This window comes from Nelusetta ayraudi, unplaced genomic scaffold (genome assembly GCF_046127955.1).
Source record: "Nelusetta ayraudi isolate G7.1 ecotype Tasmania unplaced genomic scaffold, CSIRO-AGI_Nayr_v1 ptg000017l, whole genome shotgun sequence".
NCBI classification, from domain to species: domain Eukaryota; kingdom Metazoa; phylum Chordata; class Actinopteri; order Tetraodontiformes; family Monacanthidae; genus Nelusetta; species Nelusetta ayraudi.
The window spans coordinates 7,900,040-7,926,365 of NW_027466067.1; the positions used below are offsets into that span (position 1 = coordinate 7,900,040).

General features: G+C 41.7%; 3 protein-coding genes across 5 annotated transcripts; 1 reads left to right on the forward strand and 2 right to left on the reverse strand.

Annotated features, from left to right (window-relative positions):
* Positions 1–3,403: 3,403 nt before the first annotated feature.
* ccdc71 (coiled-coil domain containing 71) lies at positions 3,404–15,302 on the reverse strand. The gene is made up of 2 exons (XM_076025164.1): positions 15,149–15,302; positions 3,404–6,718 (listed from the first exon to the last, which is right to left on the reverse strand). Exon 2 carries the CDS (start codon positions 6,706–6,708, stop codon positions 5,641–5,643), a length of 1,068 nt encoding a protein of 355 aa, XP_075881279.1. The 5' UTR covers positions 6,709–6,718; positions 15,149–15,302; the 3' UTR covers positions 3,404–5,640.
* Positions 15,303–16,736: 1,434 nt separating this feature from the next.
* kctd6a (potassium channel tetramerization domain containing 6a) lies at positions 16,737–23,447 on the reverse strand. Of its 3 annotated transcripts, none has more exons than XM_076025168.1 (7): positions 23,309–23,447; positions 21,628–21,753; positions 20,845–20,942; positions 20,278–20,447; positions 18,686–18,938; positions 18,428–18,586; positions 16,737–17,545 (listed from the first exon to the last, which is right to left on the reverse strand). In XM_076025168.1, exons 3-7 carry the CDS (start codon positions 20,869–20,871, stop codon positions 17,435–17,437), a joined length of 720 nt encoding a protein of 239 aa, XP_075881283.1. In that variant the 5' UTR covers positions 20,872–20,942; positions 21,628–21,753; positions 23,309–23,447; the 3' UTR covers positions 16,737–17,434. The 3 variants fall into 3 exon arrangements, with proteins under 3 accessions (XP_075881283.1, XP_075881284.1, XP_075881282.1); XM_076025169.1 differs by having other exon boundaries at positions 20,278–20,403; positions 23,213–23,352; XM_076025167.1 differs by having other exon boundaries at positions 23,213–23,352.
* LOC142887483 (uncharacterized) lies at positions 22,676–26,255 on the forward strand. Its single transcript, XM_076025165.1, has 5 exons — positions 22,676–23,661; positions 24,010–24,177; positions 24,284–24,462; positions 24,562–24,802; positions 25,041–26,255. The coding sequence occupies exons 1-5, from the start codon at positions 23,026–23,028 to the stop codon at positions 25,506–25,508; spliced, it is 1,692 nt and encodes a 563-aa protein (XP_075881280.1). The 5' UTR covers positions 22,676–23,025; the 3' UTR covers positions 25,509–26,255.
* The last annotated feature ends 71 nt before the right edge of the window (positions 26,256–26,326 follow it).

Consider the following 26,326-nt stretch of genomic DNA (forward strand, 5'->3'; position numbering starts at 1 on the left):
TTATCTGCATGCTGTAAGCTAGCTGCTGTCTCTTCTTGACAGGTTGAAAATCTCCTACAGTGGCAGATGCCATGCATACCAAGGTTTTGGCTTTCTAGCGCATCAACAAGCATCCTATAGGATAGCTACCTCCATGTCAATCATATACAGTCCATTTTTTTTATGTGATTGCCGTCTTCACTAAATATATTTTAAGTGTTTACATAAAAACCACAGAAATCGGATTCGGCAATACTCTCTATATTTATTAATGCATTTGTGTCTTATGTTGACCCTCACATCTGTTCTGATTCTCATCTTTGTCTTCCTCACATCCATCTGAGCAGAAAGAAAGGGATGTGTTTACAAAGACAGATTTTTTTCCCCCTACACACTCACTGTGGAGGCAGCCATTTTGTCTTTGATGGAGGAAACCAGTTTGTTTCTTCCACTCTGCAACGCGCTTCTGCTAATGTCCAGGCAAGGCGATATTTTTGCTGCATTGACTGCCGGCTTGCACTGAAAAACCCCAAACACTTCCCCTCTCTCTGTGGACCTCCACTTTAAATAGCTTTGTAACGCTGCTCCCGGCTCTCAAGGAGGAAGAAACGAGCCCGACGCGCTCTTAACATCCACACAGGTTTTGTAGACAGTTTATTGGGTGGCTTGTTGGATAGAGAGGGCTTCTTCTTTTTTTTTTAGCACAATTTAAGTATGATTTCACATTCAAACCATATCAGTGACAACGTAACCTTTCCAAAAGTGAATAGTGAGCAGCTGTTTCTGCTGAGATCCCTTCCCCCACAGCACTTGCTGCAGAGCGAAGCGGCTTGGAAACAATTCTGTTTGAGAAGCAACGCTGTGGGGAGGAAGGGGGAGGGGCAGACTGGAGACCCTGACCTCCATGTCTGCAGGCTGGCTGGCTTTTTGCCGCCACTGCAGACCTCATTTGAAAGTACCGTTGGTGCTCTGCACTCGGGTTAGACATTTTGAACGGGACTGCGGAGACTGAGCAGAAGGCAACAGCTGGTGGGAACGAAATAGCCGGGGAAGGTGGGAAGAGCTCAGGTGCTAAATGCACACTCACACGTAGCCAGCCTCACTCCCATTCATGAAACTTGCAATCACATTTGGCATTTAAATGTAATTCACACACTTGGCCGGGATTGGGCAATTATAAACCAATTTGACACAGAGATCACACACGATCGTTCAAACAGAGACCCTCGTCTCCACCACTTTTGTTTAGGCAAGCTGGCACAAATAATGGTGGTATACCACAGCGCCTTTGTTCGTGCTAGTGTTTTGCAATCTTTCCCGAGTAGTGTGGCTACTTACAAGAAACTGTGCAAATATCGTGTCGAGTTTTTGTCGCAGGACCTTATTTGTCCGGTTTCGCAAAACAACTGGCATGCCAATAACCCTGCAGTGCTGCGTTGGTTCTGAATACTGGCAAGCCCATTTTACCAAGCAATCTTTAAGTTGGTTTAAGCATCAGACAACAGCAGGAAGAAACTGCTGTAGTAAACCTTACATTTTCCAAGAGAGGATGATTTAGGAGAAATTGGCATGAATGCAGCAACAGGGATTTTAAAATCAAAATACAATTCATTTTTGGCAACGGATGAAGGAGGAAAGGCAAAGAAAGCTTTCCTTGGTGGATTGATGGTTTTGTTTTCTCCCATATGGCTTTAGTCTAGTCAAACACTCGGAGCAAATGGTGGCTCCGTGGCCACACCCATCTGTTGTTGAAGCTGTCTACACCAGCAGTAGCACGTTATTTGATAGGGTTTGTCAAATCTCCCTTTTTGAAAGGGCCACCACACCAATAGAAACAAAATAACATAAGATTAAGTCGCAGAAGAGTGTCACATAGAACAACGGCTACCAAATTCAAATATGATTAGTCTCAAACAAAATGTACAGGAGAAGCAAAACTCAATGGAAAGAAACATCTCATCACATCTGTTGTGTTAAAATGGTTTCCTTACATATTACGTTTTGATTCTCCACTCGTACATAAACCACAAACACAATCTGAGAAGTAAAGCAGCATAAAATATAGGGTTTTGTTTTTTTCTCATTACACAAACCCCAGGAGGAAACCGAGCAGACGTGCCAGAATCCCTGGAGGAGGACCGGCAAGACTCCACCTTGGTGGGGCCTCATCAGATTTCTCAGCTTCAGGTGCTATTACATGAGAGGGAATGGACTTTCCTGCCTAGTGACTCCTGTATCACGGATGTCAATGGTGATGATAACCTTAAGAACATGTGGCAAAAAAAAATTTGAGCATAAATTAAAATTAAGTCATGCATTAATTGGGCATTAAATATAATGAATGCATTCATTCATTCAATATATTGAATACCTGTCATCATGCATACGTTAATTAAAAGTCAGGTAAAAATTGGGAATTCATATATAAATTCATGGATTGGTTAATGTTTAAGTTATGATATTCAGTAACTGAATTCGCACATTGAATTCATTGTGATTTCAGATGTGAAATGCATGAATTCATTATACTTAATGCATGAGTTCATGATATTTAATAAGTGAAATCATGCATGACTTAATTTGAACTCATGCTTGAATTGAGAATTCACACAATTCATGCATGTTTAAATGAATGACGATCAATTTATTCATGGCTTTCTTTGAATTCATGCATGCATATAGTAATTCATGATATCCATCTCGAAGCATGACTGTTCTGAAGAGAGGCATACCGTCCTCATGTTTTTATTTAATCTACCACTCAGATTTTTGACCATGAGAGCCGAGCACGAAAAAGGGTAAAAGAATGAAAAATCTCAACATGTCCAAAATGTCAGACCACGCCCATTTCTAATGGCCAGGGAGGGAAATGAGGCCATGACTCAGATTTGCCCAAAATTCAGTGGGATGACTGTTCTACAATAGCTTACATGAGAAGAAGAGTGAAAAAAAAAATGCAAAATGACAAAAATAAATTGAAGCGTGACTCAAATTTGCCTGGAACTCAACAAGATGACTGTTCTATGATGGCTGGGCATGTCTAACGAGTCTGAAAAAAAAAAAAAGCTAAGTAAAAGATGAGAAAAATAAAAAATAAAATAAAAAGTAAACTAGTGCCACTACATTTGTTTTTTTGTTTTTTTTGGAGGGGTAATGGGGTCCATAACTCCATGAAAAGGGATCAAAACAAAGATAAATCGCAACAGAACAAGTCAACCAAGGCACCCCAATATGCCCAAACCTCACTGGGGTGACTGTTCTGTGACAACTGAGCGTTAAAATGGGTGAAAGAACAAAAATCATGCAATTTGAAATCATGTTTCAGCATATGCAAAAGTACTGTATTACAAAATGTTGAACTATGCAACATTTATTTATATATACGGCATATACCATAATTAACCATTATAAAAAAGGATGCAGATTCTTTTAGGATTGGTTTTATTAAACAAACAAACAAACAAAAAAAGATTTTAAAGATCATGTAGGAAATACAATACTTTACATGTCTTGCGCAAACAAAGCTAACAGAGGAAGAGCTACTAAAGGGAATTTGTAGTGGTGAGCAAGACGGTTTCAGAACCAGGAAGAAAGAGGGACACTGGACCCTCCCAGAGCACAAACTCAGAAAAGTTCAAGTGGAGAGAATTGAGGCATCATCAGGAATGGTCAATAAACCGGTGGTGTGAACTAAAACAGAGGCAGAGACTGCTAATTTACTGTATATGGACCCAACATTATTCCAAGATCAAGAATGCTGTATGGTTTCTCAAAGCTTAAAATTCAATAATCAGAATAAACAAAAAGTTTGAAATTAATTTAGCTGGAATGATTGATTAAGCTGCACTGCTTCTGAAGACTAAAATGTTGTAAGACTAGTCTGAAGTCTGAAACCTAAAATTCTGTTTGGACAGCACTTTCATCCATGTTTGATGGTCTCCCGGTTTGTTTTAGACATAAAAAATAAATAAATAATAAAAAAAAAAAAAACGGTTTCAGAAAAGTGAGCACCAAAAGGAAATCTGAATGCATAAAACTTTTTTTTTTTTTCAAACTTCCCTTGTGCATTACAATTTAGCTTATGCCATTCAATGACCCTTTAAAGCACAAACGGTGAAGTGACAGCATCCACGCTGGCAAGGGGTTCAAGTTCCCCACACAGTTTTAAATATCCAAATCAGAACATAAAGAGCATTCTCATAAAGGCTGCACCTGTAAGTACTCCGATGTAGATCCAAAAGAACTCAAACCAATCAAACCAAATAAAAGTTTTATTATTAATCTAAGTGTTTCAACACATCACAGTTTAAAGAAAAACAAAATGGACTTCCATGTCCACAAACAGGCAACAATGAAGCCCTGTCACATTCTCAGTCATTTCTTTCAGTTTTAAGCTACAGGTTGATCATTGGTGAGAAATTCTCCAAAGTAAAAATGCTCCTAGCCAACACAGCAAAGCATTGATGAGATCAAATGCAGAGATGGAGGTTAATGCACAGGTTCCAAATTTCCCTTGTCAGGTGACAGACTAGCGAATCTACTAAGACATTTTTCTTTGTACTTGGCCACACAAATGCCTGCAGCAGCAATGTTGCTTTTTTTGGTAGATAAGTGGATGCAAGGTGAAGGAAAAAATAGAAACGTTTTATTAGCATTTCAAAGTACAGTCAGAAGTTTGAGAAAACTTACTCTGAGAATTCAGTTTGGAGTCTTACTTAGAACACTTGTATTAACTTATAGAGGCGTTTTTCCTATGTAAATCCACTTTGTTGCTCAATCCTTTTTACCAGCTGCCTTGAACGGAGTCTTGTTTTGCTTTTTCAACATCAAAGTCTCCATAGAATTTCAGTCAAAACACATTGAACAAACTTGTCCTGCCTCTGTTCAAGCTAGGCCACAGGCGCTCATAATGATCAAATAAATAATTAGGGGTGTGATTATTTCTCATTAAGATGCTGTGGACTTGATTTCCTGCCATACACTTCAGAGACCTCCTGAGTTCCAGTGGAAACAAACTGAAAGGAAGACATAGACAAACTCAATACACTGGTTCTTCCATTCGACCAGCTGAACTGTTTGAAGATTCTGAAAATATTTTCTGGCAATCTCGATATTCAACTGTTTGTTGAGTTTCAGAATGATTTTTTTTTTTTTTAAACAAAATGTTGCCAGATAAGAAATATGTATATATGTGTATAAGGATGTTTCCAACGACTTGACAACATACTCTGGCGTATTGGAAATCCAAATTAACTTTCGACCAGGAGGAGGGTGCTCAACTCCAAAACTCCTCCGCAGCTTCAGCAAAGCCAATCACATGAAAGAAAAAAACAAACAAAAAAACAAAAAAAAAAACAAGTTTGGTTGAAAAACTATAGGTAAGACAAAGCAAAAGTACTAGAATTATATTAATGATCCTCTTCCAGCCTGCTGGGAAAATATGTTGCACTTAAAACGCAGAGTGCCTCTGTCAGAAAGTAGAACTTCCCCTGACATATGATGACTTCTCCATTTGCAACACATCAACAAAGCTCACAAAAACCCAGGTAAGACATTGGCAATGAGCAATGGAGTTTAGCAGGGCAGAGGCTAATGGATGCAAAAATGCTAACTTCAGCCAAACAAAACAATGTATGTTGGTTTGATTCAAACAGTCACTTTTTAACGGTATTTGAGGTCTCTCAACACATGACTGAGAGGTTGGATCTGAATCACTGGAGACAAGTTGACCTGTAGGATCTTTTGCGCTTTTCTACGAGCCTCAGCCACAGAGCGAGAGTCATCGACCTTGATCACTTTCCATCTTATCCGGTTTTTATCCTTCCAACCATTTATTTGGTGTGTTGCGTTGTTCAGGTCCTTTGGGCCACCAACGTCCTGGAGGGACCTGTGGCTCTTCCAGCCATTGCTGGTACGTTCTGTGTGAGACTCAAGAAATGACCTACCATTAGCATAAAAGACTGGAGCAGAGTCTCCAATGAGAGCTCCGTCCAATCCCCTTGGACATGACAGGCTCTTCTGGCTGAACAAGGCCACAGCTTTGGTGGGTGCCACACCACCATTCTGAGAAGGCTGCGAGGGTATTCCTGAATGTGTAGGGGGGAACTGCCGCTGTACACTTGCAACGGGCGGTGCCTCTGACATTGAGTCCAAACAAGTCTGGATCTGTAGCCTGGCTGTGTGGAAGCCAGACACCCCTTTGATATTGGTCAGTATGAGGCATGGCTGCGGCTGCAGTACCTGTGACATCTCTTGAGTTTGACTAGTGATCCTACTGCAGACAACAGGTTTAGGGTCCACTTGCGACTCTGGGGGTCGAACCCCTTGAATCCTTGGGCTGCTTTTCTCGGACGTATTCCACGAGGGGTGCACTTCTTTTTTCTTGTTAAGGGGCTTCCTTCCTCTTCTCTTAGTAGTGGCTCTGACGTTCCTGCTGGGTGGCCTAAGCCGATCTTCAGTCAGGGGCTGGGCTGTAGAGGAACGGTATCCATAGACATCCTTACTGCGCAGCACTGTGGGCTTATGGCCCTCTTTGCTCAAGTCTTGCAAGAAGCTAACCAGCTCCTCTGTGCTTGAAATGTCATTGGACATTGGACTCAGGATCCTAAGAGCATCTAGAAGGACGCTGTGCCCTGCAGAGGTGATCCGGGACCAGGAATGAACCACCTTTTGCTCTTCATTGTCATATGCCAATGGCCGGGTCACCGCAGCGTGCGACACATCAGCCATTTCTCCAGTCCTACCAAAAATATATAAAAAAAAAGCTTTCAATCACACGGACATTTGTACGACTATATGACCCATGCATGCATGCACACATATAAAAAGACTTGCACATATCACAGGATCTTTTTCATAATTTTAATCTTCTCCAAAAAACATTACATCACATTTAGTAGAAAGATAAAGAATATTGATCATGTTGGTCATATGATTTTGAACAGTTTTGGGCCTTCCCTCTTTATGTCTTTAAAACATGGTGTGCCCCATGACTCAATCCTGGGATTATATAATGAAATTTAATGATATTTAATTTCCTACACATACACAGTACTTATGCATTATCTCTCCCTAAAAATTTACAGTTTTATGAAAAGCCTTTGGTGCTTAACCAGATACTTCAAAAATTGTTTGATGGAATTCCTCAAGTTCATTCATTCATTCATTCATCTTCTATACCCGCTTATTCCTATTAAGGGTCACGGGGGTCTGCTGGAGCCTCTCCCAGCTTGTCTCAGGGCGAAGGCAGGGTACACCCTGGACAAGTCGCCAGTTCATCGCAAGGCCACATAGAGACAAACAACCATTCACACTCACATGCACACCTATGGACAATCTAGAATGTTCAATTGACCTCACATGCATGTTTTTGGAGTGTGGGAGGAAGCCGGAGAACCCGGAGAGATCCTACGCAGACACAGGGAGAACATGCAAACTCCACACATAAAGGTCCCAGGCCCGGGCCCCGGAATCGAACCCACGACCTTCTTGCTGTGAGGCAGCAGCGCTAACCACTGCGCCACCGTGTCGCCCAATTCCTCAAGTTGTGCAGTGGTAAATGTTTGACTGGTATATCGAACTCCAGTTGCATGTTTATGTGAGTCAATCTCTGCTCATGTTCCTCCTCTTTACTTCTCTGGGGTTGCTGGTGGAGGCTCGTAGAGCTACTTAGGGCGTGTTTTCATTTCCTCGCCTCGGCACGGTACGATTGTGTTTTCATTGGCTCTGTGATCACGAGACCGTGGGCGGAGTCGACGCGTTAAAGCGGGAAAATGTTTTCGTCAGCGCCATTTCTTTGTGACAAGCAACAGCGCAGCAATGGACAACGTAGAGGTTGTTTTATACCTGCTGCTCGGTCTGTGGTTGCTTTTTAATAAGAAAAAAATGGACGAAAGTCGAAGAATTCAGGAAAGACAGGAAAGACTCCGGGCGGCGAGGCTGAACACACAAGAACAACAAACACACAAATCGCTCAGCCATCTTCACAACTAAAAACGCACACCACCTACTAGAACCGTTACAAAAAAGAAATGGCGGTTGGGTTTTGCGCTGTTTTCGCGGAGAGTCGCTCTCACCCTTCGTCAGAAAATCTGAGCCAATCAGTGCCCTGCTCGTCACTACGTCACCACTAAACTCGTTTCGTCTCGCTTGGCCCCTCAACGATAGAGGTACCAAAACCGCACCCCCTACAACCGTGTAGCGGCCAGTGCAAACACCCCAACACCGTACCGTGGCGAGGATATGAAAACACGCCCATAGAGACAAAGATACTTAAGGGCACGTTTCCACTGGCTCACTTTGGCTCACCTTGCGGTTCTAACCGTTACGACTTTGGTCCCTGCTTCCTTGGGGTTCCGAGCATGCTGGCCAGGGATAACCATGGTGATATAGCACAGAGCAGGGCACTGATTGGGTAAGAGTTTAGACAAAAGCCAAGTGGGAGTCTTTCATGAAAATCAAAGCCGCCATTTTTAAATGCCAAGTGTGTAGATTTTTACATTTTCATGTGTTAAAAACTGAAATGCTTATGAAACTGAAACCGGGCCAAGGAACAATTTTATTTTGAAAAAATTACCGGATTCTCTCCGTTACGTCCATCGAACGCTCAACTCTTGACGCATGTAAAGGCGCTTGTCTCGGTCAATGATCGCGCGTTCATGCCAGTCCGTGAAAATATTGTCTCACACTAAACCGGGCCGTGGAGCTAAAAAGGTTGGGGACCACTGCCCTAAATGACTGACAAGAGGGTTAATTCTGTTCATATTCCACTAAGGAACCAAAGCACTCGGGTGTATCTTCTAGTCTCTTTGGTAGAGAGTGAGACAAACACGCACGCAAATAGCAATTATTAAGGTCGCTAAAACTAGAGTTCCTTATTAGATATTACACAATTAATTGATTCATTGATTATCGTGACAGGCCAGTATCACATTCACAGTCACAAAAATCACATTCTATTTCCCATTCACACGCTCAATTTTAACAACTTAGAGTAATTCTACTCTTATGTCACACAAGATCATAGAGTCGTTGATCTTAGGGAAATTGCACCACATGAACCAAGAAAATGTCAACAAAGACAACACATCACTGCAGCAACATTTGTTTTCAACCAGAGACACTTTTCCAGTTTGCAAATTGTGGTGAAGTCAGTGCAAGCAGGGTTGCGGTTTGAAAATGCTTTAGCAGTTGTAATATTAAAACAGATTTCCATGTCTGCTCTGAGCCTCAACAACTTGCATACTCCACGATCTCATCAGTTCACAGTTATTTCTAGCTAGTAGCTAGAAATGCTGCTTTTCCTCTGCATTCTTTCCAAATATTGCAATAGTGGCAGGTTGCTTTGCAACAAGTCAGCAGAAATTCAAACCTCTTTCCCACCAAGGTGTGACTCAACTGATCCCCTCTAACACTACTTCTGTAGCTGGCTATTTGGCCAAACAACTCATAACCCAATCTTGGGGTCACATTTACACAGTAGGGCAAGGCGGCTAAAAAGGGCTGAGTTAAAAGGACTTTTTCAGCTCTTTAACACGTACTGTTGCATCCTTGGCATGCTAACCAACACAACCAAGTACGAACAAAGACAAATTGTGAATTTCTAGGTGGGTGTCATGTTTCCAAGGGGACCACTATCAGTGATGGACCTGCCTCCAACACGCATAAATTAAAAAAAATATTCATGCAAAGTCAGATAATAAAATAACACTAAACCACTTACGTACTTTAGCAGAGTTCTGTATCGGATGCAGGTCCATCACCAATAGTTGTGCCATTGGAAACATGGTATTGTAACAGTTCTGGTAACAAAAGCTGACTCTCTGGACGTATGGCTGTGTCCAGCCTTATTTTTGCCAAGGTTAGAATTAATTTGGAGCATGTTCCATGCTAATTGCACGTGTTTTCTGATGTTGCGGTGTGTTTGCACACCGTTGAGACAGTTGCTTTGCGCTATTTATAACGGTGGTAGGGCAGCTGTTCCGATAGGCGGGGGAGAAGGCAGAGATCTTACATGCATGGTCACCACTAGAAAGGACAGCATGTAGACCAAACCTAAGGGCGCGTCCCCATAGCCTCGCCTCGCCACGGTTCGATTGTGTCCCCACAGCCCCGGGTCCACGAGACCGTGGGCGGAGTCGACGCCGTAAAGCGGGACAATGTTTTCGACGGCATTATTTCTGTGCGATACACGACAGCGCAGCGATGGACAAAGTAGAAGTTGTTTCATACCCGCTGCTCGGCCTGTGGTTGCTTTTCTGTTAAAGAAAGAACAGTTTCCCTCACTGAAATCACAGTTGATCATTTATGCAGGCAACATTTATAATTTCTGGTTTCGTTTTCTCGGAGAGTAAAGGTGTAGTTCAACCTTTATATCTTCACCAAAAGTAAACACGAGACAGATACAACGGGAAATAGCATTTATTTAAAAACAAACAGACAGTAAACACGACTCCTTATTTGAAATAGCTGCCCTAGCGAGCCAAGGACCACTTTATGCCGCGGTGTTCGAGGCTTCCTCACGGCGAAGAGCCACGTCCTCTCAACGAATCCGTATTTCCTCTCGTCTCAAGACTCCTCGGATTCCCTAACTTAACGCGCCTCACGCAGGAGCAACTCGGTTTGTTCCGAGCGCTTCGCCGTTTGCCGCTCGTCGTTTTCGCAAATATGGTTGAACATACTCGCGAACACGGAAGTTCCGTGTCGGAAGAGTTGGCGTCGGTGTCCGCTCTGAAAGGGAAAATCTACGAAAACACTGAGCCAATGCAGTGCCCTGCTCATCGCGACGTCACCACTCAACTCGCCTCGTCTGGACCATGGGCGCTTGAGGTACCAAAACGGCGCCCCCTACAACCGTGTAGCGGCCAGTGGGGCCGCTCTACAACCGTACCGTGGCGAGGCGAGGCGAGGCGGTGCTGTGGGGCCGCGCCCTAAGAGACTTCAAAGTCCCACCTCCTGGAGTTCTTCTTATCCCCATTGGGCTCCGTCTCTAGTCTTATAAGCAATGAACAAGAAAAATGTTGCCTGATAATGTAAGCATACAATGCCACAAGCATATGAATGTTGAGTGAACAAGCTGCAATGCTCACAAGTATGCTGGATAATTGTTTTTTCAATTACCTGACCCACTGGAACAGCTACTGACCAATCACACTTTAGCAACCATAACTAGATAACTGTCCCTTGGCAAGTTTTCTCAAAGTAAAAACGTTGAAGCAGTGTGACTACAGTAATGAAAAATATCCTCAAAGTTTGAAGGGCAGCGTTCTATTTTTTTTCTTTTGAAAGCCAAAAACACAACAGAAGGAACATCGGATTTGGACAAAAACTCAGCTCAATCCAATGAAAATAACTAGGAACTATCATCGTTGCTACAAGGCAAGACGCTATTGCAACATTGGCTAGCATTATGTCATACAAAGCTTGGGTATTGAGTATGAAAAACTATGCCAACTGGATACATTGCTTATTTTTTAACTTGAACATCATATTAGGTCATAGTTACCCCACAAAAGTAACAACAACAACAACAACAAAATGTCTGCATGTCGAGATACGTGTCCTAATTTAACAATGTGTCTTTAGCATTCTGTGGATGGCTGGCCTATTCCACAGCACCTCAACCATGTGGGTGCTCTTTGTCCACCTTCTCAGAAGAGAACAGCTTGGACAAAACAGTTTGAATAAAATCTATCTGAATAAGGGCATTGTTGGCCTTTGATTAATTTATCCAGTATATTTCGTTAAAGGACATTGAGTGTCTCACATTTACATTGAGACCGGTGAGCATTTGCCTGGTTTGTGACCTCTGCATTTCAAGTCATTGCGCTGACAAATAACATTGTGAAAATGTATATCAAAAGCAATGGAGCCTGTCCTGTTTAGTCCTTTCTGATATTTCTGAATACTGCCATAAATTTGAGATGAGATGATTTTCTGTGGAATGTCAGTCATTGCTAGGGTTAAATAAGCCATACTTAGATATTGAGATTATAATAGACTATACCGTGAGGCTAAAGCTGCCTTGCGTGATGACATTAACTCAGGAGGGCAGGTTTACCAAGGGGTTAATTGGTTATCATTGGGGATTCAACCTTGGGAAATTTTTGGCCGATGTCAATAATAATATAGTCTGTAATGGCTGATAACCATTATTTACTGGTGCCGAGGTGATCTGTATAAAAACAAGTTCCAATTGTGTCCATTCTGAAATACAAATGTAAACACTGAAATTGGAAAGCAATTCCTCTTCATTCCAAAACGTTTTGAAACTCTGATGAATCCTAGATTGTTTACATGTTTTGTTATCAATTAATCCCTTATTTTCCTTATAAAAAATGTAAAATAGAGGCTGCGCTGATGACTTCTCAAATGGTGGCTCATTTGATCGCAGTAGAAAATAGCTGGTCGTCAAGAGCTTTAAGTTGTCCTTAGTGTACTGCTTTGCTTTATCGAGTGCTTGCTGTTGTGGACTGCCTTCTGTAGCTGAAGTTTCTGGTCGTTTGCTGCTAGCATCCTGCTACTCTGTAAATATGTCCATCGTTGTGCTTAAAATGAGTAACTAGATTCTTAGTGTTGAATGATTTGATACTGCTTTCTCCTTGCGTAACTTCACCATTGCAAGTTTACCACTGAATATGTCTGCCAACGGCCAATATGCTGTCCCTTTCTCACGACTATTTGGCACAATGTCATTTATGACTAGGGTTGGGCATCGTTTGAATTTGAACGATTCCGATTCCAGTTTCGATTCCTTGTTTCGATTCCGATTCTGAGCGATTCTGGATTTGATTCTTTTTAAGAGGCAGGGTCAAAAAGTTCTTTCTCGATTAATTTTAAAGTTATAAACTTTTATGAACTTTACTTTGAATTTCTCACATTATATTTATCAAGTCTATGAACTTTAATTTAAATCTTATACAGCTTCTTCTCGCCCTAATTCCACTGGCCAAAAAACGTGGAGATGTCCTGCTACAAATCGGCATTTGGTGGCGGTGGAATCTGCTCACTGAGCCGCACTATTGCGCGACACAACGGGTCAAACAACCCGGCAAGCGACCCGGGTGATAATCGGCTCCGATCGGCTCGCTATGGAATTGGGACACCCGGGACATCACCACCTTTTTTACCTGCCGCACGGGGTGACGTTGCGCGGCACGTTCACTAAATCATAATATTGTGCCAGTCGTGGCGTAAATCAAGCACTGATGCAGAAGTTTTCGATCAGGTTCCATCAGTGCTGGATAATTGTTCATTGTCCTCTGGCTGTTTCGCCCGCTGCTCGCGCACAAAATGCGCGAGCAGCCTGCCGGCGGGAAGCAGCAGGCGGAGGTGCGCGCCGCTTCAAGTCTGGCGGCAACGACGTCATCATTCCGCTACAGTCCAAAGTGGCCAACAACTAAGAACACTGCCCACCGCCGGACTCTTGAATTCTGTAGCACTTCATCATGCGATCTCAGCGCGATGACGCCAGCAGGCAGCGGTGAAAGCGGAGAGGGTGCAGCTTGCCAGCGGGGGGGACACCCCGCTCGGTTTGATCATGTTAGTCGTGCACCCTCCTTTGCACAAAATAACCGTTTTGCAGGTCGTGCATTTAGCTGCTTTATCATTTTCTTTTGTGAAGTGAAGACAAACCTTGGAGCGCCGCCGCACACTTTCCATCGCTACCTACTTGCATACTGCTCTGCGATTGCCCCTCCCTCAGGAATCGAAACTTAAACATTTGAACGATTCCGGGAGCATCGGAACCTTAGAACCGGTTCCAGTCGATGCTCGATTAGAAATGGGACACCCCTTAAGTGCAGTTACGTCTTCAGACTGTGGGGGGGCGGCCTTACGCCAAAGCTACGTCCAGTCAGTCAAGAAGACGACGACGACGAAGAAGAAGGAGAAAAAGAAGAAGTCGCTACACAACGATGTACACAAGTAACGTGAAGCCAGGATCACCGGTCCGGCTGACAAACATCGTAAAGTAAAAAAAAAATAAATGTTACGCAACAACGATGTCAATAATCCATAAAAAAAAAGGCTTAGACTAAGACAATAAAATGGTTTCGAAATATTTATATTTTTATTAACTAAGAAAATACTTCCATTTGTAGCTCGCTTTTTTCATCGCATTGGAATTCACCCCAATACGTAAATACATCACAAGTTGGTGCGCCCTCGTAGCGTGCTAACGCTTTGTTCCGCTTTCAGTGATCTTGTTGTCAAAGGGGGGTGGATAGAAGAGGGGCAGAGCAACAACATGAGAATAGAAAGGGTTGAAAACAACAGACAGCAAGGGTGTGCGATATATACCACTGATGAAAGAGCTTCAATACGGATTTTTTTTATTATATTAAAAAAACATTTTACTTCCTCATATCTCACAATGTTCAAAATGCCTTATTGCCACCTAAAGTTGCATACACAAGTGGATCCTCAGGCTAGATTTAAGTTGCCCTCATATAAACCACAAATACTCATCAGTCTCATAATATAATTAGTTTAAGCTGCACGGGCTGCTGCACGGGCTGAAACACACAAACACACACACTACACTATGTTGAATAGCAGGCTCCTTGACTCCAGAGCGCCCCCCTTACGAAGCGGAAATACATAGTTAACAATTGAAGTGCTCTATATCCTGAATATAGCGACCAACACACACACACACACACACACACACACACACACACACACACACACACACACACACACACACACACACCACAACACAACACAACACAACACAACACAACACAACACTGCGTTGAATAGCAGGTGCTAGCCTACGTCGTTAGTTGACTCCAGAGCGCCCCCCTTACGAAGCGGAAATACATAGTTAACAATTGAAGTACTCTACATCCTGAATATAGCGACCAGCGACCACGTAGCTCCTTCATTCTGGTCATGATGGGGGGGAGGGGGGGACTAAAACTTTGAATTGAAAACGGCGCTGACACGAAACGACTGACGTGAATCGCTAAAGACGACCAGTGGCCGCCAAACAACACTCTTCGAGCAGTCTTTGCCCAGTCTGAGCAGCTACGAGCGATAGAAGCGAACTCAGTCCCCCGCAGTTAGCCGGGCCATCACCTCGCCTGACAATACATTACGTATTCGCGGCGCCAGAAACCTTTCGTTTCGGCAGCATGTCTGACTGTTAGCCAAGAAAGAGCAGAATTACCTTTCACCGCCGCTGTTTTGGCATCTGGTGGCTGCTGTGGCGACGCTCTCCAGTAAAATGGCTGCAACAACGGCGTTGGGGATGACAGACTAGGGAAAACCGAGAGGCGGGGATAGGGGGCGGGCTCTATGAAGCCATCGCGTCGGTGTGGGGGTAGGGATGGAGTGTGAGTGACCAAAATATAACCTTGGTCAAAGGCAAGTCATTATAAAAGTGCAAAGCAATAAAAAAAAATAAAAAGATAAATAAAATCGTCCAAACAAACACACCATTCATAGCTTTGGCTGAAAAGTGAAAGAGCAGCTGTTGTCAGAGAAGGAGATTGCGACGCCATGACTGGGCGGGGCTTATTCTGATTTGTGATTGTTAGCTGAATCTGCTAGCACAACCAAATAGGGAACCAAGTCAGACGTTTGTTTAACATACAAATACTGGATTTACTCTGCATTAATGTAAAAATGTTTTCCGAATATGATGATAATTTGATATATATCTTTGATGCAGACTTAAAAGCAATGGAAGGGAGAAAAGAAAAGGCAATATAGCAATTTATGATGCACATTTCAAAGAGAATGATTATTATACACTTGCTGTGACACGCTTGTGTATTGTTAACTACTGCCTTCAACTAAAAACTAGTATTATTTCATTTGCATCGAGACAATTAGCGTGGCAGCTTCAGATACTTGTACATTTTTTGGTGGCTTACGCCAATGACCTGAGCAGTAAGAAATCATGGCAGATCATGTCAACCAAACACTGCCGCAATTACAGCATAGCCATGTCACCCTGATGCTATCCATAAACTCAATGGTATTAGCTAGTGTCTGTCTCTACATTACATTTCTGTTTCCAAAATTTCAAAATAAAACCACAGTCTGGGAACAGGGTTAGGAAGGTATGTCCTGCCAGCAGTCCTGACCTCTGAAATAAACATGCTTTACAACTGTTTGATTTGTTGTCAAAAAGCATGGCTAAAACAAAGGAATTAACGATTTCAATTGAAATGTACATAATTTACTGTGTATTCAACATTAAGGAGTAGCAGTTGTCACATCAAAGGTGGTCTTCACCAGGCCCCTGCTGTTATCACTGATACCTTTCAACTACTTTTTTTTTTTTATTAACATGGTACTAGGATTGCAAAGGTGCAAATGTTTCACCCACATGAGATAACTTAGACTTAAGAATTTCACCCTGTGAATAGTTTTATCACTCCATATTCTATGTTAACAACTCACCGATGTCATATTTGTAAAAATATAGGGAGAAACTACCTTGATTTGGGTACATTTCAATTGCTATTGACAATGAAATACAAATACCAAAAATAAGGTTGTGGAAATTTCCTTGAAATTATTTTTGGTATCAATAACACTTGAGAGGTTAAAAGCACTATCATCGTACTTACTTGTTTTGGCATTTTTTTCTAAAGTTTTTTTTTTTTGGGGGGGGGGGGCAGATGATTGTCAGCAACAAAATCAAAAAGCAAGCCGAAATTGTAAATTGAATGTATTTATTGTCTTAATTTCTAATTGAAAATGAGATGTAATTTCTGTGATCAGATAATGAATACGTAATTATAGAATTTGAGGTTTCAATATTTTTTTATTTTAACTCGAAATGAAACAATGACACTAGGCTTGTGAATAATAATACAATTCTGAGATAAAGAAAATTGCAAAGAAAAATAAATAAATACAAAAATAGCATCCTATCTCATAAAATAATATAAAACAGCTTTCCCAATTTCAGATCAATAAACTACATCTACCTACCAACCTACTTACATACATACATGCATACATACATAAAGAAACTGGGGGATAAAATCAACAGAGGCATCAATCAATATTTAGTTCTAATCAATGACATGTAACAGTTTTGTTTGTTCAAAAGGAAATTGGATGAATTAATCTTGCACAAGCCAACGAATGGAAACATAACTTTTTATCAACATAGGATTTTAAAGGCTCAACTTTATTGAAGAGGTTAAAACCAGCTTAAGAAATGAACATTTACTGAGAGTAAGTCAAAAGCAGACAAATTGGGACACTTTTGACTGCTTTAGTATTTAAAATTATTTGCCTGTATTTTGGCTGCAAAGCGTCCAACGCAACGCAAAGGCGACATTCCATATTTTACCACAGGCAGCTAAAGGGCCGGCCCACGAGTAAAGTCTCAATTTTTCATCCCTGGAATGACTGAAAGACACCCTTATGACAGCAAACATGATGATCACATGTTCTGTCACATTGTCTGTTCATTGGCTCATGGCGTCACGCTTCAATCGTCCACTTTGCGGGCCCATCTGCAGAATGTCCAGTGGTGTTCAACTGTGTTCTCATTGGCCCGTTCGCTCATGTGGTGGACACGTGTGTTCCGTATTGTAAAACCCTGCAAAACAACAGACAGTTAAATTATATAGTTAAATAGTATGTGAACTGGATTGATTACATAAAAAATGTGTTTGATGTAAAAAAACACATCCCACCAATTTATTCTGAAGAAACAGTGGATGGCATGGAAGTTTAGAAACTGTGCTGACAAATCTCACGTAGTATGGGATAAACTTGGTTTGAAGCTTTAAAAGTTATGAATAGGTACATTCCCTTTTATCATCAATGCCATGAGAGCTGTTCAGCGAACAAAATGGAAGTGAATGGCACTGGTTCCTCCCTCAAAACTCATCAAATACACAATCCAACAAGTGTGACCTGCATATTCACTGAGCTATGAAATAATAATTTGACAATTTTGTTTTCAAGACAAAGTGCAGTTACTCCCATCCTCAACACAATACATCTGTTTGACTTTTATTATGGCAGACTTTCCAGTAAATAGTGATAATAACATCACTATTGAGACCTAGAACCTTCTTTTTCTGAGTGAAAAGCCAAATTAGTAACTTTGGCACTGTCTGAGGTGCCCAGCTGTCAACTCCACCAAGTGGGTCACTCAAGAAAGTAGTTTTGATGTTGAGTACTTCATCTGCTATAATGTTACATAATTATTCATTATTATTTCATAGCTCGGTGAATTTCTAGGTTGTCAACTTGTCCACCAGAGCGTTTTGCAGTTATTAGATTGTGTATTTGATGAGTTTTGAGGGAATCATTCTCCTCTACAGCTCACGTCTCTGCCCTCCGGATCTCAAAACAACAGGTACTGGTAATTAAAGGGAATGTACCTACTCATATGATATGGTGATAGGGAATATGGCATAAGGTACAGACCTGATACAGATTGTATAAAAAAATAAATAAAAAAAACACCTACAGCTTTGGAGATAAAGTCGAGCAGGTGGACACGCAGGCTGACTTCCTGTTGGTAGTCACATGGTCCAAAGGTGAAAGACACCTGGTAGTCCCTGGTGTCCATCATGTGCTTGTTCCACTTTGTGAAGCTCCTTGAGATAGATTGTAGCATAGCCTGAATCTTAAAAAAGAAGGAACAAAAAGTTTTGGGGATTTTAGTTCAACATAAATTCATAAATTCGCCCTCATTAGAATAAATGATTGATCAGCTCTCACTAACCTTGGTGGTAATAGTGAGCTGGGTGATGATGACTGCCACAGGGTTGGAGTACTTGGAAAGCTTCCTGGTGCTGGACAGCTCCACCACCTCTTCATAGGTGTCTGTGGGGTAGTGCAGTAGGGGCTTGGGGTCTCCCAGGCACTGGATCAGGGGCTCAATCTGATAGAAGTCTGCCTCTTTCCTTAACAGTTCAGTCTCCTTGAAGTCACACGGCAGCGTCAGCTCTGACGTCCGCAGGAAGTTGAGGATGTAGCTGAAATAACAGGAACCAGACAGGATCAGGCCAGACTGCCGTGCTGACGATACCGTAAAACTCACAGCCGTCCAATGTGGTCAGGCGGAGAGGCGAGAATGCCGCTGTACAAGTCTGCAGTTATCTTCAAATGCTTTCTGACTTTACTTCTCTGTGTGTGGTTCTCAGTTTCTCAACTCCATCTTTCCTCCTGACATAATTTGGAGACTGACATGGTTTTATTTCTTTGTTGTTGTTTTTTTTCCAGAACCGCAATGCTTATGAAAGAGTATTTGTTTAGCAGGTTTTTACAGTGGTGTCCCATTAAACCATTGTGGAATTTAGTATTAGCTATGAGATCCTCCACAGTCAACAACGGCTGCGCTTTCTCCCTGGTAATGCTCAGTCAGACCTTTGCACAGGCTGCCCAAAACAGGATAAAATGTATTGATCCCACAGAGGGAGATCTGGATGTCCCTCCAGTTCAAATAGACCAGTCAGAAAGGAAATGACATTGGCTATGCCTCAATTGTCCTGAGTGTGGCGCTAGAGGTTTGGTATGCTGTGCAAAAAAAACAACCACGTGTGAATAAAATAGCTATGGCAAGAATTTGTACAGGTTGAAAACAGTATTATTGTATGGTTTGGGTGCAGGGGCAAAGAGGAAAAGGCAGGAGGCAGAGCTGAAGGCAGCAAAGACAAGAATGTTGAGTTTTCCTTTGGCGGTGATCGGGGTGGATGGGATCAGGAATGAGTAAATGAAATATCAGAGAGATTACACACATTATAAATGAGTTGGAGATAAAGTAGGAGAGGCCAGACTGAGATGGTTTGAGCATGTACAGTGAATCTTTCGACAGAAGGATGCTAAGGTTGGAACTGGCAGACAGGAGGCCTGGTGGAAGAACAAGAAAGAGATTTATGGATACAGTGAAAGAGGACACGGGTTAGAAGGCAGATGATCGGCTGCTTTGAAAACCTGAAGGAAACTGCCCAAAGGAAACCAAGAGACCTGATGTGGGATCTCTTTAATTAGCGTTGCACATCACACGGCTTCTCGGTTTGAGATTCTAACCCTGGCACGACCAAATACTGCTGAGTAGGTTCAAAGATTAGGGTGTTTTTCTCTGAATTCCATAGTTCTGGACAGTATAAATGCATCAATCACACTTGACATCTGATGCATGTCTGTTTGTCTGTCCTGGAAAGACAGATCATTTTTTGGAGTCTTCATCAGAATTTGTGTGTATCTGAATGAGTCTTGTCAATGAAAAAGGACAAACTGAGTGCTCTGCAACAAGCAGGAGCTCTATGTAACTCAAACTTGTGATACTTGTGTTAATTTCGACTTTGCACTTACCGAAACAGCGGCCCATCACGGTCAATGAAGTAATTCCCATGAGCGTCCCTGACGGTGGGGACATCTCCACAGAACATTGCTCCCAGCATGGAATCTGGGTAACGCTGCAGCGTAGACATTGAAGTGCTGTACACACAGCCACCGACATTAAGATTTATTAGCTCCCCCATCTGGACATAGAAACAAAGAAACAGCAGGAATTAGAACGCTTAAAACCTCATTTAATACAAGACTGGAAATAAATGTGTCTTCTTTTATGTTCGAAATTTTAATTTGTTTAACTGGAAAACGCAGGAAAAGGCTTTTCCTGATTTTAAAGAATTGATTTGAAAGTTAACATAAAGGGAAAATAATAACATTTGGGGAAAAGGGAACATTAGTATAAGATTTTTCCAGAGTATCAGCAGATTACAGAGAGTGTATTCCTAATATCGAGCAGCTGCAACAGCAACATAAAGGTGTGAATACACGCATGCGCGCACACTAATGAATGAAGTATTCAGATCCTCGCTGCTGAAAACTTCACACATCTGAACATGCGCACACAAACAGACAAACACAACACACCATGTGAACCAGGTCTCCATTCTCCATTTGCAGCCAACAGCTGTTTCTCTCTTTGGGTCAGACTTATGTTAAGATCATTTCAATGTTTCCGGCAACTCCTGCAAGAAAATATAAACAGACTGTGTGGAGGTTGCCATGGAGATAACTAGCCAGCTGATGCTCCATCAACATGTTCCTGACATCAATTAGCTCTTTTTGTCCGGGATGTGTTAATAACAAAGCCAGCAAGAGATAAAGAGAAGGTGGAGCTGCTACTCATTGAGGCTCAGAAAGGCCTGCAGCTAGAACGACAACTGTTCGCAGATTAAAAGGAAAATTGTCACAAATGATCATGGTAATCAATTAACTGCTTCACTAGTTGCTTTAGCGGACACATGTAGGTTTGGCATAAAGTCAGATGGCAAAGTAGACAGTGAAATAAACTTCTTCACGTTTTTATTTTATAGCATAAAAATGAATATCCCAGGTGAATGTCCCCTGAAGAAATTAATGTCGTCATTCTTTGTCAGTAAAAATGACGATCCTTAAAAAGACTTTTTTGCTTTATCTGTCTAACAAAGTTTAAGGATGAAACTCTACAATAATTGTCGTAATGCGGTTCGCATTTTCATTCATTCATGTAGGTAAATTCGACAGACAAATGTTCGAATACTGCTCTCTTGTAATGCTAAAAGAATTGACTGTCACTTCGGTGCACAGCATGTTAGCACGATTTATACAAAGAAAATGAAACTAATGTTTTGTTTTGTTTTTTCTCCCTTAGCATGTCTATTGTCGTCTTACCTGTATAATCTCCATCTGAGCACTGCGCTCTCAGGTGAGGGTCCAGACACCCGAGCTAACGTGTTCACATACGCATACGTCCATCGATAAGCAGGAACCGGTGGTAATGTCAACTTCCGGTTTAACCTGTCAAAATAAGAACACGGAAGGACGCGGCATTTAAAAATAGAAAGCAATGAATGAATATAAATTACAGTTCATTTAAAAGAGACAGAAAACCTACAGTCGGATCTTTTGAGACTTAAAGGGAAATCATTGACCTTGTAAGAGTACGAGCTTTGTATTAACTTTCAAAATCTGTTTTTAATCAACCAACTGACGACACATTTAGTCATTGGTTATATATATATATATATATATATATATATATATATATATATATATATATATATATATATATATATATATATATATATATATATATACATATATATATATACACATATATATATATATATATATATATATACATATATATATATATACATATATATATATACATATATATACATACATATATATATATATATATATATATATATATATATATATATATATATATATATATATATATATATATATATATATATATATACATATATATATACAACAGGAACCGGTATATATATATATATATATATATATATATATATATATATATATGTATATATATATATATATATATATATATATATATATATATATATATATATATATATATATATATATATATAACATATATATATATATATATACATATATATATATATATATATATATATATATATATATATATATATATATATATATATATATATATATATATATATATATATAGCAACCAGTTGGTTGATTAAAAACCATCTAAAAACCAACCAACCAACTAAAAACAGATTTAGAAAGTTAATACAAAGCTTGTACAAGTTCAACGATTTAAACTATTTAAACTATTTTTTTTTTTTGTTGTCAATACTATAAATAAAGTATACTTTTCCCTTTTACATGAGAACATGTTTTGTGTTCTTCCCCACCACTTGAGGGCGCCAGAGACACGGAAGTCGTTCTGTTTACTAGTAGTTCTACATCCTGTTCGTCCGCGCACCACTCACTACTAAAGCTGCCACTTACTTGGAGCAACCTTTTAAGGAGGATTTCTGGCGCGTTGCGACATATAGCAAAACTTTGCTGCGAACCTTCCTGAAATTTACCTGGAGTTGCACACCATAACATTTGTATACAAGTCTCAGCTTTAATTAAAATTTAAAGTGAGCACCCTGCCAGTGTGAGTTAGCCCGTGCTCCTAGCCTGTGCTCCTCTATCAACAACTATGACCGCAGCCAGGATTCTCCTGTTTGCGCACTTTCAGTATTGACAGAAACAGGAAGCGTTGCCTCACTCATGGCGTCTGAACACACGGGTACACAGGACGGGACAGGTTTGTCGGAGCCAAACGAACACGACTATGCCCACGCAGTAGCTACCAGCTCAGCCGTCGCCGTGGAGGTGCCCGCGCCGTCTTCTACATCAGCGGCCAACGGTGTCCTCACCGTGGCGGCGAGCTTCGCTGAGCACACACAGGACTCACAAGTTCAGGCCACTTTAACAGTGGAGCTGGCCGGGCCGACCGTGGGCGCCGAGGTGGACTGTCCGCCAGTGGGGAGTGAAACGGCTGCGTCCTCACCTCCACAAACCGAAGAAGAGGAGGAGGAGCCCCGGAAGACGAGCGCCTCTCAGCCCGTCACTCTCCTCCCGCCGTCCGCTCGGTCGCGATGCGGCCGCCGACGAAACCCGCTGCCGGAGGACAAGAACTGCGCCTGCTGCAGAGTTCTGTTCGAGCGCCAGGGGCGCAGCTTCAACCGGAGGGCGGTTTACACGTTCACCACGCCGGACACTGTGCAGTGGGCTTTCCCGGACGCCGTGGTGCACGACAAGTCTTTCCTGTGCGAGACGTGCGCGCAGGTCGTCCGCAGTAAATGCAAGAGGAAGCAGAGCGGCAAGAGGTCCCTGTGGCTGAGACCGCCCGTCACCAAGCAGGTGTGTGTGAGAAGGCGGGGGGGGTAATAACAGTGATTTCACAAATCAGATTTATCTATCATGAATGCAGGCAATTCGAGTTCAACACATTAAAATATATATATATATATATATATATATATATATATATATATATATATATATATATATATATATATATATATATATATTAAAATGTTTATCTTTCACATCAAATAGTGTGTTCACAACACAAGTACATTTGTAAAATTAGTCAACTAAAGTATTATCCGTAACAATCACACCTTAACATTTCCGAAGTTGCTTACAAAGTCCTAACTTTCATACTAAGAAGTGTCTGTTTTCCATTCCATTTTGGTGATTTTTCAGTCTGACTTGAGAGACAAGAAGAAGAAAGGTCGCAGGATGGGGAAAAAAAGCAAAGCGGCACTGCTGGTGAGCAAATCCTGCTACAAGGCTGCATTCAAGATGCTCTGGTCTGCCAAAGGTGCTCGGAAGCCCATGATGGAGTTCTGGAGCAAACAGCTCAAAGAAGAGGTCAGAAGAAAAACTCCTTTTTTATGCTGTTGTAAATGAACTATCAGCCCTATCAATCCTACTTTTTGATTATTATTTTTTTTTTTATATATATATATATATATAGATGAAGGCTCTGACCCGGCAGGCGGACAGTCCCTTCCATCAGAAGGTTTCAAGCAGGAAGCCACTGTCGTCCTTCCCTTGGCGCCGGTGCCTGAACTGGGCCCGAGACAAAGCCCCGCTGGTCACCACCTGCCTGACTGCGCTGTTCCCTGATGTCAACGCGCTGACCAAGAGCAGCCAGTAAGTTCTGGTTGGGGGAAAAAACACCTTGTCGCCCTGTTCATGCAAAGACGGGTACGGAGGGCACAGAGTTGACCATCAATATTTCTGCTTTGGCAGCCAGATGTCAGAGGAGCAGGCCCAGACGCTGCTGGAGCGCCGAGCCGTGGTGGCGCTCTCTGTTCCGCTGTTCACCAGGAACATCTGGAAGAACAACTTCCTGCAGGCAGCTCTGGGTGCGGAGCTCCGCCTGCAGGGCTGCTCCGGCTCTGCTCTCGATGCCCTCAACACCATGGGACTGTGTCAGAACAAGGACACCGTCAGGCTGCTGCTACACAGGCTGCGGAACAACAAGAAATCTGTGAGTATAAGTTACGGCGACAACACTGGCATTGTACACATTTTTTTTTTTTTTTTTTTTTTACAATTTCAAGTAGAGTTTTTATCTTCTAAACCCCCCAAAGAGCTGATTGTTTCACCAAAAAGTGATTTTCTTTCATGGTCAATTTATTTATTGCTGTGCAAATTATTGTTTTAGCCACATTGGGAGCCGAGTGCACATGTGTAGTTCACTTTTTTTTTTTGGTCCTTCAAAACAGCTAGCCCAGAACGGGCAGAGGATAAAGATGAAGCAACGCCTCTTGAAAGGAGAACAGATGCCAGACGTGGAGGAGGAGGAGGAAGAGGACGAAGAGGAAATTGAAGGGGGAGATGTGGTGGAGGATGATGAGGAGGAGGAGGACGACGACGAAGAGGATTTAATGGACATCGCAGAGGAGGAGGAGGAGGAAGAAGAAGAAGAAGAAGAAGAAGAAGAAGAAGAGGAGGAAATGGAGGAAGAGGAGGCTGAGGACGACGATCAAGCGCTCGAGGAAAAGACAGAGTTGGAAAAGAAGAAGAGGAAGAAGAAGGCAAAGAGACAGCAGAAGGAGAGGGGCAAACGGAAGGAGAGGGACGAGGATGAGGAGGAGAATGAAGAGCAGAAGAAGAAGCGGGTGGTCGTGGTGAGACTGGATCTGCTGAAGGGACACTCGGAGGTGGGACGTTCGGACCTCTCGGCGCCGTAGAACTCAGAGCAACAAGCAGCCAGTGAGCACGTTCGGCCCCGCTGTCAGTGGGGAAACAGCATTCGGCAGAACATGGAGGTCAATAACTGTCTATACGGAAGTTTAATATTGTAAAAAAAAAAGAAGAAAAAAAACAAGACTTGTTCACAAAAAACACCTATCCAAGCCTAGAAATGCAATACTGTTTCACTGTACAATTAAGTAAAACACTGATGTCTGCTCCTTTTTACACCACTTGTCTTTTGTCAGTTTAGCTGGATCCGATCTTCCCCTTCACTAATATCATTCAGTCTTTTTTCGAGATCCTTTACAGCTTATTCATTACCGAGAAATAAGGCTCTATACGTAACCATCAAAGCTAATGGATTGCATTTGTTTCTGACACAAAGCCAAGGAAGCCAAAGGAACAGATGACAGTTTCACTCCCCATTTTGTTTTTTAATGAGGTAAAGCTGTCTGCTACAAGGGGCTTCTGAGGAACCTAGATAATGAGCTGTCTCAAATCTGTTTTTTAACTGAGTGTCCTGATTACATTATCCTCATTTAAAAACCATCAGAAGTCAAAGAGTGGCTCAGTGTATAAGCTAAAGCAGAACTGGTGCAGTTCTTCGCAGGAAGTCATCCTGAAAAAAAGGTCTTGCTTACATTTATGTTCATTTTTGCTCTGGTCAGATTGCAATTTACTTTGTTTTTTTCCCCTTTTGCTGGTGTCTTCCTGTTTAAGTTGCCAATAAAGTTTTTCAAAGATTTGTTTTTTTTTTTTTTTTAAGTTTGTGTGCGTGAAAACAAAGTGAATATACCTCTCATTTATACCAGCC